The sequence below is a fragment of the Oncorhynchus nerka genome, linkage group LG13 (genome assembly GCF_034236695.1).
Source record: "Oncorhynchus nerka isolate Pitt River linkage group LG13, Oner_Uvic_2.0, whole genome shotgun sequence".
NCBI lineage: Eukaryota > Metazoa > Chordata > Actinopteri > Salmoniformes > Salmonidae > Oncorhynchus > Oncorhynchus nerka.
In genome coordinates, this window is record NC_088408.1 from 93,715,797 (window position 1) to 93,730,888 (window position 15,092).

Sequence of the window (15,092 nt, forward strand, 5' to 3'; positions counted from 1 at the left end):
CTGTGGATATTGATTCCTTTCTTTGCAATGTCATCAACAACACATCCCAGGCGATCTACAGTTGCAATGCTGGAGTTTGTGCATGAGAAATAAGATCGGCGTGGTGAGCTCGCATTTCTGATTTGCAATACCTTAACAGTACGTTTTTCTGTCATCTCCTGGGATGCTCTTAATCCCTTCCTTTTATACCCCTTTCTCTTTACCAGTCTTTGTAATATTTTGTCAATTTACCTGGCATTCTGACAGTAGAATCGTGTCTAAATCAAATCCATTTTTATTGGTCACATACACATGGTTAGCAGATGTTATTGGTCACATGCACACGGTTAGCAGATGTTATTGGTCACATACACACGGTTAGCAGATGTTATTGGTCACATACACATGGTTAGCAGATGTTATTGGTCACATACACACGGTTAGCAGATGTTATTGGTCACATACACATGGTTAGCAGATGTTATTGGTCACATACACACGGTTAGCAGATGTTATTGGTCACATACACAAGGTTAGCAGATGTTATTGGTCACATACACACGGTTAGCAGATGTTATTGGTCACATACACACGGTTAGCAGATGTTATTGGTCACATACACATGGTTAGCAGATGTTATTGGTCACATACACATGGTTAGCAGATGTTATTGGTCACATACACATGGTTAGCAGATGTTATTGGTCACAGACACACGGTTAGCAGATGTTATTGGTCACAGACACACGGTTACCAGATGTTATTGGTCACAGACACATGGTTAGCAGATGTTATTGGTCACAGACACATGGTTAACAGATGTTATTGGTCACATACACATGGTTAGCAGATGTTATTGGTCACAGACACATGGTTAGCAGATGTTATTGGTCACAGACACACGGTTAGCAGATGTTATTGGTCACAGACACACGGTTAGCAGATGTTATTGGTCACATGGTTAGCAGATGTTATTGGTCACATACACATGGTTAGCAGATGTTATTGGCCACATACACATGGTTAGCAGATGTTATTGGCCACATACACATGGTTAGCTGATGTTATTGGTCACATAGACATGGTTAACAGATGTTATTTGTCACATACACATGGTTAGCAGATGTTATTGGCCACATACACATGGTTAGCTGATGTTATTGGTCACATAGACATGGTTAGCAGATGTTATTGGTCACATACACATGGTTAGCAGATGTTATTGGTCACATGGTTAGCAGATGTTATTGGTCACACATGGTTAGCAGATGTTATTGGTCACATACATATGGTTAGCAGGTGTTATTGGTCACATACACATGGTTAGCAGGTGTTATTGGTCACATACACATGGTTAGCAGATGTTATTGGTCACATACACATGGTTAGCAGATGTTATTGTGAGTGTAGCGAAATGCTTGTGCTTCTAGTTCCAACAGTGCAGCAATATCTAACAAGTAATCTAACAATTCCACAACAACTACCTAATACGCACACATCTAAGTGAAGGGATGGGATATGAATATATACATATAAATATATGGATGAGCTATGACAGAGTGGCATAGGCAAGATGCAATAGATGGTATAAAATACAGTATACATATGAGGTGAGTAATGCAAGATATGTAAACATGATTAAAGTGGCATTATTAAAGTGAATAGTGATCCATGTATTAAAGTGGCCAATGATATCAAGTCTGTATGTAGACAGCAGCCTCTCTGTGCTAGTGATGGCTGTTTAACAGCCTGATGGCCAGTAAACTAGCCTGTCAAATCGGTTCATTGATCTGTCCTCACCTCTGCACGTTGCTCTCTCTCTCCTCTAACTTCTAGCACGCTACATACCCAGAGAGAAAGCACATTGTTCGATCCTCTCTCTGAAGCTGTTGGATAATTATTTCTCAATTTCTCTGCCTTGCTGTGCTGCCTGTAATAATTGTTAAGACTGGGGGCGGTCAGGATGCGAAACCTATTGCGTGATAGTGAGAAGGAGAGATGTCTTGAGGGTAAGTGAAACCTATTACGTGATAGTGAGAAGGAGAGATGTCATGTGAGGAAACCTATTGCGTGATAGTGAGAAGGAGAGATGTCATGTGGGGAAACGACTTTTTTCACCCGATCTGTCCAACTTATTACCTCTGTCACGTAGAGTAGGCCAGAAGGCTAAACTGGATAACCGAACCTCTATCAAAATAAAAAGATGGCGGAGCCGCAAAAGTTATTCTGTGCAAAGGTGTTTATTTACAAGTGATTCCGGAACAAAAAACAACAGTACTGCCATCAACGTCTACCTTATGGGACAGCTTAAACACAATGCTGCCCCATCCACAGCTCAATCCAAAATGCCTCTCCATGACTGAAAGAGAGGCTCCTTTTGTAGGGCTAGCCCCTGCCCTCAGAACAATTAACCCTAATTAATTAATCAATTAACAATACAAACCTACATTTTCCATGAACTAAACATACTAAAGGATATACATTGCAACACGGTTTTAAACAATATCACAACATAACATTTACAACATTACATCACTACTGACAATATCTTTCAATATGCCCATATGCATTAATGAGCCATTTGGGACAGGCACTATAAAGCCAACCCAATTCCCTTAGCTCGGGTCCTTTTCCAGCATACCCGGAAGCTACAGAGATGGAGAGAGAGGAACAGAACAAACAAACAATGCGCTCATCCACAACATTGATAAGTATAATAATTATTGTATCTCTCTAATATGAACATTGACAAGTGTGAAATGCATGCACCAAGACAGAAGTTAATTTGTGTGTCGACCCACATTGTTAACTTATGGTATAATGGCGCAGGGAGGAGTGATGAATATGTGTGTGCGTTAAAGAACCAAATGCTGCCCGCGGCCAGTGACGGACTTCTACGTCACATTACCTTCCTCCTCTCCTGAAGCGACCATGTTCGGGAGCCTTGATAGGTAGTCCGCAGTGACGTTCTCTTTTCCTGCCTTGTGACGGACACAGAACCTGAAGGGCTGGAGCTCCAGATACCACCTGGTCACACGAGAATTCCGGTCCTTCATGGTCTGGATCCAGGTCTGTGGTCTGTGTGCAGGTCAAATTCCCTCCCAAGAAGGTAGTAACTAACGGAGGCTATCTAGGGCCCACTTTATAGCCAGGCACTCCTTTTCGATTGTAGAATACCTGGTTTCCCTGGGCAACAGCTTCCGACTCAGGTACAGCACAGGAAGCTCTTCTCTTGGCTCCCCTTGGGCCAGTACAGCTCCAATTCCTACAGCCGAAGCATCCACCTGCACGAGAAATCTCTTCTTAAAATCAGGGGTCTGGAGAACAGGGAATGAGCACAGTCGTTTTTTCAGTGTCATGAAGGCTTCCTCACACTCCTCAGTCCACTTCACCGGGTTGCTGGCCCCCTTCGAAGTGAGGTTGGTCAGAGGGACAGCGATGGTCGAAAACTGTGGAATGAATCTTCGGTACCACCCTGCCAGACCTAGGAAGGACTTCACCTGTTTCTTGGTTCTGGGTTGAGGGCTATTCCTGATGGACTCCACTTTCTCCACCTGAGGCCGAACTTCACCCTTACCCAGCTGGTAACCCAGGTACTTTGTCTCCTGTTTCGCCCACTCACACTTCAGGAGGTTAAGCGTGAGGCCTGCTTCATGGATCTTCCCCAGGACTCTGCTAAGATGCTGTATGTGCTCCTCCCAGGAGTGGCTGTAGATCACCACGTCGTCCAAGTAAGCAGCACAGTAATCGTCACAGTCCTGGAGGACCTTGTCCATCAGCCTCTGGAAAGTCGCAGGGGCCCCATGAAGGACAAACGGCATGACCTTGAACTGGAACAGGCCCATTGGCGTCCGGAATGCAGTGTAGGCCTTGGATTGTTCATCCAGGGGCACCTGCCAGTACCCTTTGCAGAGATCCAATGTGGTGATGTAATGAGCTCTACCTATTCTCTCCAGTAAGTCGTCAATGCGGGGCATGGGATAGGCATCAAACTGGGAGATGGCATTCACCTTACGGAAGTCCATGCAGACGCGCAAAGAGCCATCCTTCTTTGGGACAATGACAATAGGGCTGCTCCATTCACTTGAAGATGGCTCGACAACATCCATCTCTATCATGGTGTGGACCTCTTCCTTGAGGGCTACCACCAGCCTCTCAGGCACACGGTAAGGATGCTGGCGGACAGGGTTCTGGCCAGGTTTCAAACGAATGACGTGTTCTAGGACTTTGGTTCTTCCTGGTCTCTGACTGAAGAGGGCCGGATACTTGCCAAACAGCTGCTTCAGCTCATCTTTCTTGTCTTCTTCCAGGTGAGCCAGTATGACTTCTGCTCGTTCTTTCCATGCCTCTGTGACCCCATCCGACTCATCCTCTTCTACTCTGCGGACCAGAAAGGACTTTCCTTTGGAGAGTTCCTCTCTCTCCTCCCAGGCCTTGAGAAGGTTCACATGGTAGGTTTGCTTCTCTTTACCCTTGTCCGGGTGCAGTACCTCGTAGGTCACTGGGCCCATCTTCCTCCCGATTAGGTACGGTCCTTGCCATTACGCAAGGAGCTTGCTGGTAGACGAGGGAAGGAGGAGCAGGACTTTCTGTCCTGCCTCAAACTCTCTGTGGCGAGCGTGCTGGTCATAGCCTCTCTTCTGGGCCTTCTGGGCTTGCTGAAGGTTTGCTCTAGCTTCCTCTCGGTACCGTTCCAACCTGTCTCGCATCTGGAGGACATACTGGACAATCCCCTGTCCTGAGGTAGCTACTGGGGAACCTTCCCAGCACTTCTTCAGCAGGTCCAGTGGTCCTTGCACTGGCCATCCATAGAGGAGTTCGAATGGCGAGAAACCTGTCGATGCCTGAGGCACCTCCCTGTAAGCAAAAAGCAGAAAGGGTAACCACTTATCCCAGTCTTTACCAGTGTCAGCCACAAACTTCCTCAGCATGTTCTTGAGCGTTTGATTGAATCTCTCTACGAGCCCATCCGTTTGGGGATGGTAGGGAGTAGTCCTCAAGCCTTTAATGCCCAGCTGTCGGTGGAGTTGAACCATCAGTCGCGAGGTGAAGTTTGTCCCTTGGTCCGTCAGGATTTCATCTGGGATTCCTACACGAGAGAAGAGCTGAACAAGAGCACTGATTATTTTTGGAGTGGTTATGGAACGGAGTGGGAAGGCTTCTGGGAACCGGGTGGCATAGTCACAGATCACCAATATATACTTGTAACCTGCACTACTCTTCTCCAAGGGTCCAACAATGTCCATTGCAATTCTCTTGAATGGGGTAGAGATAACTGGCAGTGAACATAGAGGAGCCCGTTCAGACCTACGGACAGCACTGGTTTTCTGGCACGTGGGGCATGATTTGCAGTATTTTTGTACATCAGTATACATGGAGGGCCAAAAGAAACGGGAGCCTAGCCTAAGATAGGTCTTATGTTGCCCTAGATGGCCTGCCCATGGAACTGTATGTGCAAGGTTGAGAACAAGTGGTCTACAGGTAGATGGCACCACCAACTTCCTGCTATCTGCCTCTGACCCAAGGTAGAGTATGTGGTTGTCTACTGTGTAAATCCCCCCACATGAAGATTGACTGTCCCCAGCTAAGGCCTTGTCAAACAAACATTTCAAGGTTGCGTCAGACTTCTGCAGTGAGGCAAAATTTTGTGGAACATCCCATTGCACCTCTAACCCAGACACATCAGCAACAGGTACAGGGGATCCCACATACTTCTCAAGACGCCGCTGGCGGCGTGACTTTCTGGGCCCTTTGGTTCCCCCCTCGCACAGACTATCACACAAGTCAGGCAGAGGTTGTAAACCAGCTTTGGCCTGGGCACGAGTGACAACTGAACATGCCATCTGAACATCAGACTGGCAAACTGACTGCTCATATAGCTGACCCCCCACACTTCCCAACAGATCAGAGAGTACAGGCACATCCCTCCCCAAAATCATCTCAAAAGGTAGCTTCTCCATTACCCCAACTTTGAGGAGGTATTTCTGACCCTGAATCTCAACTGTGAGCTCAGCTGTGGGCTGCTGTGACTGGTCACCATGGACACATTGGATCAGTGTCTGATGACCATAATCAATGTCATTAACAGGTACATTACCTTTTCTGATCAATGACAGGGAACTGCCGGTGTCAATCATTGCAGTAAGACTTTTACCATTCACTTTTACAGGTACCAAGCATGACCCTTCCCGAGTCTGTCTACTCTGAACACCATCCCCCTCTCTGGGTACATAACAGTAACCTGAGAGCTTGGATTTACGTAGCGGACACATTGAAGCTTTGTGCCCCTGCTGCCGGCAGTAAAAACAGGTCAGACCCCTCCCATCAGAGCGAACTGCATGATCCCTTACCTCCCTCCCAGATACATAACCCCCAGAGTTACCTCCACCATCTCTGGCGTTTCTTATGTCCCTTGTGTCTCTGAGAATCCTTGGAGCGGGTGCTGCAGGTTGTGGTGGGCCCCCTTTACGTGCATTAAGATACTGCAGTGCAAGCTTGGCCGCCATAAGCCCGTCCTTGGGCTCGTGCTCTCGGACCCAGGTTCGAATGTCGTGTGGTAGAACTTGTAGAAGTTGCTCGAGGATGATGACCTCCCCGATTTCGTCCTGTGTCTTCTCCCCCGGTCGAACCCATCGTCGGTAGAGACCCTTGAGGCGGTGGTACGTCTCTGTCGGCGACTCACCCGATGGCGTTGATGCAGCTCTGAAGCGTTGACGGTAGGTTTCCGGTGAGATGTCAAACTTCACCAGCAGCGCTTCCTTCAAGCCCTTGTAGACATTGGCCAGCCCCTCATCCATTGCTGTGTAAGCCTCTAAGGCCTTGCCCGTGAGCAATGGGACAAGCCTGCAGGCCCACTCTACCTCAGGCCACTGCCACGTCTTAGCCATGCGCTCAAACCTCAGCAGGTAGTTTTCAATGTCCTCCCCCTGCTGGTATGAGGGCATCTTTGGCTCCTTCCTCAGGAATGCTGGAAGATGGACGTTAACACTGCTGGACTGGTTACTGCTTGGGGTGCCTGCTGTGGAGTTGAAGTCCCTGCTGCATCGAGCCTTTGTCGTCCTGGTGTTGGAAGACCCAATCTTGGGCTCTCACTGACGAGTTCCACCTGGTGGGGAGCTGTGAGGATAGATTGGCGTAGGCCACGTAACTCCTGCTTGAGGTCTTCGTCCCTCCTCTCAAGGCAGGTGAAAAGTTGCTGAAAAAGGGTTACCATGGTTGGGTGTGGTTCTGGTCCCCCAACTGCTCCTTCAGTCAGCAGCTCACCCAGTTCTGGTTGTCTTTGGCCCCGCGGTCGGGCCCCTAGTTTCTCATACTTGACCTCTTCTTCACCAGACGACTCCATGGTACTCCACCCCGGTTCAACTTCAGGTACCTTTTCTGACAGTTGATGCTGTTGCTGAGAACGCAATCCTGTACGCATTCCTTTACCTCTCTTGTTGGAATTCACTGATTTGCGGTACGCCATCCCACCACTGCCACCATATCTCACGTAGAGTAGGCCAGAAGGCTAAACTGGATAACCTAACCTCTATCAAAATAAAAAGATGGCGGAGCCGCAAAAGTTCTTCTGTGCAAAGGTGTTTATTTACAAGTGATTCCGGAACAAAAAACAACAGTACTGCCATCAACGTCTACCTTATGGGACAGCTTAAACACAATGCTGCCCCATCCACAGCTCAATCCAAAATGCCTCTCCATGACTGAAAGAGAGGCTCCTTTTGTAGGGCTAGCCCCTCCCCTCAGAACAATTAACCCTAATTAATTAATCAATTAACAATACAAACCTACATTTTCCATGAACTAAACATACTAAAGGATATACATTGCAACACGGTTTTAAACAATATCACAACATAACATTTACAACATTACATCACTACTGACAATATCTTTCAATATGCCCATATGCATTAATGAGCCATTTGGGACAGGCACTATAAAGCCAACCCAATTCCCTTAGCTCGGGTCCTTTTCCAGCATACCAGGAAGCTACAGAGATGGAGAGAGAGGAACAGAACAAACAAACAATGCGCTCATCCACAACATTGATAAGTATAATAATTATTGTATCTCTCAAATATGAACATTGACAAGTGTGAAATGCATGCACCAAGACAGAAGTTAATTTGTGTGTCGACCCACATTGTTAACTTATGGTATAATGGCGCAGGGAGGAGTGATGAATATGTGTGTGCGTTAAAGAACCAAATGCTGCCCGCGGCCAGTGACGGACTTCTACGTCACAACCTCTAAAATGTAAATAAAACACTATAAAGAGTTTATATAATGTGTCATTACATACCTATTTGAAGGTTTGTGTTGAATTTGAATCGTGTTTTGAGGGCGGTGCTAAAGTGATCTTCAGAAGTAAACAAGCGGCTTTTGAGAGTCATGATAGCTTGCAGTGATGACGCAAAAAATGACTAGGTATCCCCCCCTATTACCCTGTCCCTGTCCCTTACCCTGTCCCTGTCTCATTCCCCATCGCTGTCCCTTACCCTGTCCCCATCCCTTATCCTGTCCCTTACCCTGTCCCATTCCCCATCCCTTACCCTGTCCCCATCGCTGTCCCTTACCCTGTCCCTTACCCTGTCCCTTTCTTGTTTTTAATCGGTGAGAGAAGTGCTCCACCTGGTGGAGAGAGGCTGTAAGACAGAATTAGTTGCTTTATGCGTGCTGTACGTTACGCCATGACACGTCACGATGTAACGTACAGCGTCGGAGGGGTCCGTTTTTTCAACTTTTCTCCAATTGTATAGAGCCATTACCATGTCAATCAAAGCTTGAATAGAAACCTAGTTCACACCCCATATTTTGATGTCAACACAGTTGCTACAGTCCCATTAGTTTTCTTTGAATAGAAACCTAGTTCACACCCCAGATATTGATGTCAACACAGTTGCTACAGTCCCATTAGTTTTCTTTGAATAGAAACCTAGTTCACACCCCAGATTTTGATGTCAACACAGTTGTTACAGTCCCATTAGTTTTCTTTGAATAGAAACCTAGTTCACACCCCAGATATTGATGTCAACACAGTTGCTACAGTCCCATTAGTTTTCTTTGCAGCCTCCTTTGAACGTCGTGGTTGCGCACATTTGTATGGAATGGGGTTAGTGTACTGTAGTTAGTGCTTCTGTTCGTTGTTGAACCTCACATGACTTCATGATGTGAGCGCGTGCTGCTCTCTCACTGACATGACTCAGCTGAGCTGCCTGCAGCAGCAAAAGCTCTCTGTCTCAACCATATGAGGGGTGATAAGTGCCAGAATTAAGCCTAGGCAACCGTACTACCGTGTGGCTGTCGCCTACCATTGAACGTCTGACTGACATGACACGATATTAACGTCTGCGTGTAACTACCATGACGTCATACCAATTTCCTGTTATCGCTAATGGCCTAGAAAAGATGATGTCCAATCTATAGGTAATCTGTCTTTCCATCAACACCTCATGGTATGTTATCTTATCTCACTGTATACAGATCTAAATGTTGTTAGCCAATCACAGACTGTGTTGTTACCAGTTCCCAGTAGCCTACATCAGACAACCAATAAGAGTTGTGTCCGTGGCGTTCAGTCGAATGGAGTTCATATGCCTTCCCAGCGGGTCCGTGCTATTCGGGACCCTTGGGATGTCCCTACCTCTATCAAGTATGTAAAATGGTTAAGTTTAGTGTTAAGGGTTATAATTTAGGGTTCAGGGTAGGGATGTCCCAAGGAATCCGGATAGCAGTGACCGTTCATACAAGTGAGAGATGGACTTGGTATTTGAGAGCTCGGCGGTGACACAGACGGTCATTTTTTATTTTATTTTTTACAAGCAGCAGACGTGAGTTAATGACCCAGATAGTTTCCTTCGAGACGATGAAAATAATTACCAAGATGTCCTTGATCTGATTGAGGAGTAAGCAGGCTATATTTAAGTTGTGATATCGTTAGGAAATATTTAGGCCTACTGTGTCGAAAAGGGAAATCCTTTTGGTTGATAATGAGTTGATAACGTATTGTCGAAAGCACCTAGGTAATATTATTTACTGTGTCGATAGGGGAGTGGGATAGTGTATAATAATAACGTAATTTTATGTTAGTATTGTTTATTTCATGGATTAAATTGTAAATGAAAAGATGCATATGTGATGCTATAGGATATACGTATACATATTTGACATTGTAATAGACTACTCCTACTTGCCATTGTGTGCTGGAGCTATGGGTTTATTTTTCCACTGTCACTAGACCTACACATTTTACACTCGAACTGAATTGAATGGGGGATGCATAAGTACTTTTTACTGAAGGGAAACGTAGTACAACATACGACTTTGATCGAAGACCTAAATTCATGCCTGACAAGACCAATGCAATCATAACGCTATCCTGATATAGTGTGGATACAGGAGTAGCTTAATCTACAATAATGTAACTATGTGCTAGTATTATTTATCTAATTGATAGATGAAATGGTAAATGTGGATGGGTACGCTACTTCATTCAATGATTACGGTATTGTACAAGGTAGATACAGGAGTGGTCTATAGTCTACAATAATGATGTCATTGAATGTGCTATACTATTAAGTTATTTAATTGATGAATGACATTGTAAATGGAGATGGGTAGGTCACTTCATTCAGTGAATAATGAATGTCTTGCTATCTCTGGGAGTATGTTAATGAAGGCTTTTCAGCTGTTGAACTATGTCAAAGTCGAACTAATTTCTAAATCTATCTTTTAGTCAAGAAGTGATGAGTCAGAGCAACCAATCAGCTTCACTGCAGATGTTCTACCCCCCCCACACTGCTCTCCCTCCACAAGCAACCACATCCTCTTCTCCTGTTCAACTCATTTGCCACCACACTGAAAAGGTCTGTGCCCATCTCATTGCAACATGATCAATCCATGGCCTCAACTGGACGCCTAAAATGTGAGAAATGTAAACGAGATGCTACAGTTGTGTGTGTGTGTGGGGGGGGTCAGCAGAATAATCCTTTTAGGTTGTAGATAGCATCTTACTCATGTCGGCTACGGAGAGCGTGATCACACAGTCGTCCAGAACAGCCTCATGACTGATTTGCTCATCTCAAAACTACTGAAACATGGCATCGCCATCATGGACATGAGAGGGCAAGGTTATGACAACGGGGTGAATTTGCGTGGGAGGCACAGCAGAGTTCAAAAGAGAGTGTAGGATATCAATCCGAGGGCCTTTTTTGTGCCAAGCAGCGCTGAACCTGGTTCTCTCTGAAGCAGCATCGTGTTGCTTCGAGGCGGCTGAGTTTTTTTTAACACCATCCAAGAGATTTATACATTTTTATGCGGATCTACACACCACTGGGGCCTTGCTGAAAGAGCACGTAGAAGATGGACTCGCAGTGAAACCCCTCATCACCACGAGATGGGAGAGCCGTGTGTGGAGGCTGTGAAACCACTCATCACCACGAGATGGGAGAGCCGTGTGTGGAGGCTGTGAAACCACTCATCACCACGAGATGGGAGAGCCGTGTGCGGAGGCTGTGAAACCACTCATCACCACGAGATGGGAGAGCCGTGTGTGGAGGCTGTGAAACCACTCATCACCACGAGATGGGAGAGCCGTGTGGAGGCTGTGAAACCATTCATCACCACGAGATGGGAGAGCCGGGTGGAGGCTGTGAAACCACTCATCACCACGAGATGGGAGAGCCGTGTGGAGGCTGTGAAACCACTCATCACCACGAGATGGGAGAGCCGGGTGGAGGCTGTGAAACCACTCATCACCACGAGATGGGAGAGCCGGGTGGAGGCTGTGAAACCACTCATCACCACGAGATGGGAGAGCCGGGTGGAGGTTTCGAGGTGGGAGAGCCGGGTGGAGGTTTCGAGGTGGGAGAGCCGGGTGGAGGCTGTGAAACCCGTGCGTTGCCAACTTCTGGGAGATTTATGATGCCCTGTTGTCGATCGCCACCGACGCCAAGCTCACAGGCAGCTGTGGTGCTAAAACAAGGTTGGGGGCAAACAGCATTGCTGCCAAGATGAACAACTTTGGGCTTCATGTGCGCAGTGGTCGTTTGGTATGACATCTTGTTCGAAGTGAACATCACCAGTAAGAGTTTGCAGGCAGTGAGTTTTAACCTTTCACTAGCAGTGGCTCAATATAACTCAACCAGGGTATTCCGCCAAGACTACCGCTCCGATGCAGCTTTCGCTGGCGCATTAGCAAGCGCAGAAGAGTTGGCAGAGGAGATGGGTATTGAGCCCTGTTTCCCAGGGCAGCCAACGGTCCGTCCCAGGAAGAAAAGGAATCTGTTTTGTTTGGCTACGAGGGAGAGGATGAGCCTGTGACTGACCCTCAGCAGAAATCCAAAGTAGTTTTCTTTAATCAGATTCTGGATTCTGCTATCCAGTCCGTCAACGAACGCTTTACGCAGCTTGAAGAGCACGGCAGTGTTTTTACCATCCTGTACAACATCCCCACCATCAAGGACATGGACACTGCAGCACTTACCAGGGACTGCGCAACACTGGAGACATATGGGGATTCTAGGGACATCGACGCAAAAGATCTGTGTAATGAGCTCAAAGTCTTGAGCAAGAGACTGGACTGTGAGGCAAAACCACTGGACGCACTCGAGTACATATCCAGACACCATATGGCCTCCTTGTATCCCAATGCCTTTGTTGCCCTGAGAGTTCTTCTCCCACTCCCGGTGACAGTGGAGAGAGCACATTCTCCAAGCTCAAACTCATCAAAAACTACCTGCGCTCTACTATGAGTCAAGAGAGACTCACCATATCAATTGAGCACAAGTTTTCTTACAAAATTCAACCTCCAAGAAGCAGTGCATGCTTTTGCTGCCTGGAAGGCCAGGCGAGTCAACTTGTCTGAATAGAAGGTAAGCGTTGATCATACACTCGCATTCATTTGTAAGATTACTCAATTATCTATTATCTATTATATTATCAATTACTCAATTATCTATCACCTGATTACTTTTTTATTTATTTATTAGATTGAAATAGACTACATCCTAATCTCGCTCTCTCACTCTTTCTCTCTCTCCCCTCTCTCTCTCTCCCCTCTCTCCTCTCTCCCCTCTCTCTCTCTCTCAGATGCTATGATTTCAGGACCATGGACAGCTAACGAGAGAAAACATCGCTGACTTGCAATGCAGCGCCAAAGAAGAGGAAAGAGGCCAACTTTAGGCGCAGACAAAATAAATAAATGGTGAAACTGATGTTGGTCAATCAAATTCGATATGTAAATAAACTAAATTCGTTGAAGCTGGGTCATTGACATAAAGCTTATTTTACACAGCTCCAGTGAAACGAGGCCCGCCATGCATTTATTAAAGCACTCGTTTCTAAAGCTACAATTATCTCACTTTTAAAAAAAATTTTTTTTACAGTTCTACTCTAATATTAAAAACATTTGTTAAAATATAAAAGTGTTATTTTATTGTAACAATTGTGGGGTTGTGCCATGTGTGATAACGGGTGTCATATTATTAGTAAGAAACTCTGTTTCCTACTATAGGCAACTGGCTGCATAGTGATAGCAACAATGTAACTCTCCGATGCAGTGGTTAAAGTCAAATTCCCTTCTGCCTGGGACCTCCTATAGGTGCACATGTGCACCAACTTTTGTTATGGGCATAATCATTGAATTACATATATAATTGGAGCCTATTTTGTCCTATTCCAAAAAAACAAGTGGTAAGCCTACCTGTTTGACAGACACAATTATGCTATCCATAGATGTCGGTATAGTATATGCCTTGTCCATTACTGTCCTGGTTAGTGATTACTGTCTTATTTCACTGTAGAGCTTCTGGCCTGCTCAATATTCCTTAACCAACCATGTTGTTCCACCTCCTACATATGCGATGGCATCACCTGGTTTAAACGTCTCTAGGGACTATATCTCTCTCATCATTACTCAATGCCTAGGTTTACCTCCAATGTACTCACATCCTACCTTACCTTTGTCTGTACACTATGCCTTGAGTCTACGCTATCATGCCCAGAAACCTGCTCTTTTTACTCTCTGTTCCGAACGTGCTATACGGCCAGTTCGTATAGCATTTAGCCGTACCCTTATCCTACTTCTCCTCTGTTCTTCTGGTGATGTAGAGGTTAATCCAGGTCCTGCAGTGCCTAGCTCCACTTCTATTCCCCAGGTGCTCTCATTTGTTGACTTCTGTAACCTTAATAGCCTTGATTTCATGCATGTTAACATTAGAAGCCTCCTCCCTAAGTTTGTTTTACTCACTGCTTTAGCACAATGCCAACCCGGATGTCTTAGCCGTGTCTGAATCCTGGCTTAGGAAAACCCTGAAATCTCCATCACTAACTATAAAATTTTCAGCCAAGATAGAACTACCAAAGGGGGCGGTGTTGTGTGTGTGTGTATATATATATATATATACACCCACATACCTGAGCCCTAGGACCATGCCTCAGAACTACCTGGTTGATGACTATTTTCCAGGGACCATCCCTCACCTCTCTCATCTTTTCCAGGGACCATCCCTTACCTCTCTCATCTTTTCCAGGGACCATCCCTCACCTCTCTCATCTTTTCCAGGGACCATCCCTCATCTTTTCCAGGGACCATACCTCACCTCTCATCTTTTCCAGGGACCATCCCTTACCCCTCTCATCTTTTCCAGGGACCATCCCTCACTCCCTCATCTTTTCCAGGGACCATCCCTCACCTCTCATCTTTTCCAGGGACCATCCCTCACCTCTCTCATCTTTTCCAGGGACCATCCCTCATCTTTTCCAGGGACCATACCTCACCTCTCATCTTTTCCAGGGACCATCCCTCATCTTTTCCACCCCTCTCATCTTTTCCAGGGACCATCCCTCACTCCCTCATCTTTTCCAGGGACCATCCCTCACCTCTCATCTTTTCCAGGGACCATCCCTCACCTCTCTCATCTTTTCCAGGGACCATCCCTCACCTCTCTCATCTTTTCCAGGGACCATCCCTCACCTCTCTCATCTTTTCCAGGGACCATCCCTCACCTCTCTCATCTTTTCCAGGGACCATCCCTTACCTCTCATCTTTTCCAGGGACCATCCCTTACCTCTCATCTTTTCCAGGGACCATCCCTTACCTCTCTCATCTTTTC

The 15,092-nt window shown here is 46.1% G+C and overlaps 1 protein-coding gene across 1 annotated transcript; it reads right to left on the minus strand.

The window, feature by feature from the left end:
• Positions 1–4,520: 4,520 nt before the first annotated feature.
• On the minus strand, positions 4,521–14,741 carry LOC135574747 (uncharacterized). The gene has a single exon (XM_065026854.1). The coding sequence runs from the start codon at positions 6,921–6,923 to the stop codon at positions 4,521–4,523; it is 2,403 nt and encodes an 800-aa protein (XP_064882926.1). The 5' UTR covers positions 6,924–14,741.
• Between the last annotated feature and the right edge of the window lie 351 nt (positions 14,742–15,092).

Coding starts and splice junctions, on each gene's coding strand:
- LOC135574747 (XM_065026854.1), bottom strand. CDS start 6,923: ATGCCCTCATACCAGCAGGGGGAGGACATTGAAAACTACCTGCTGAGG.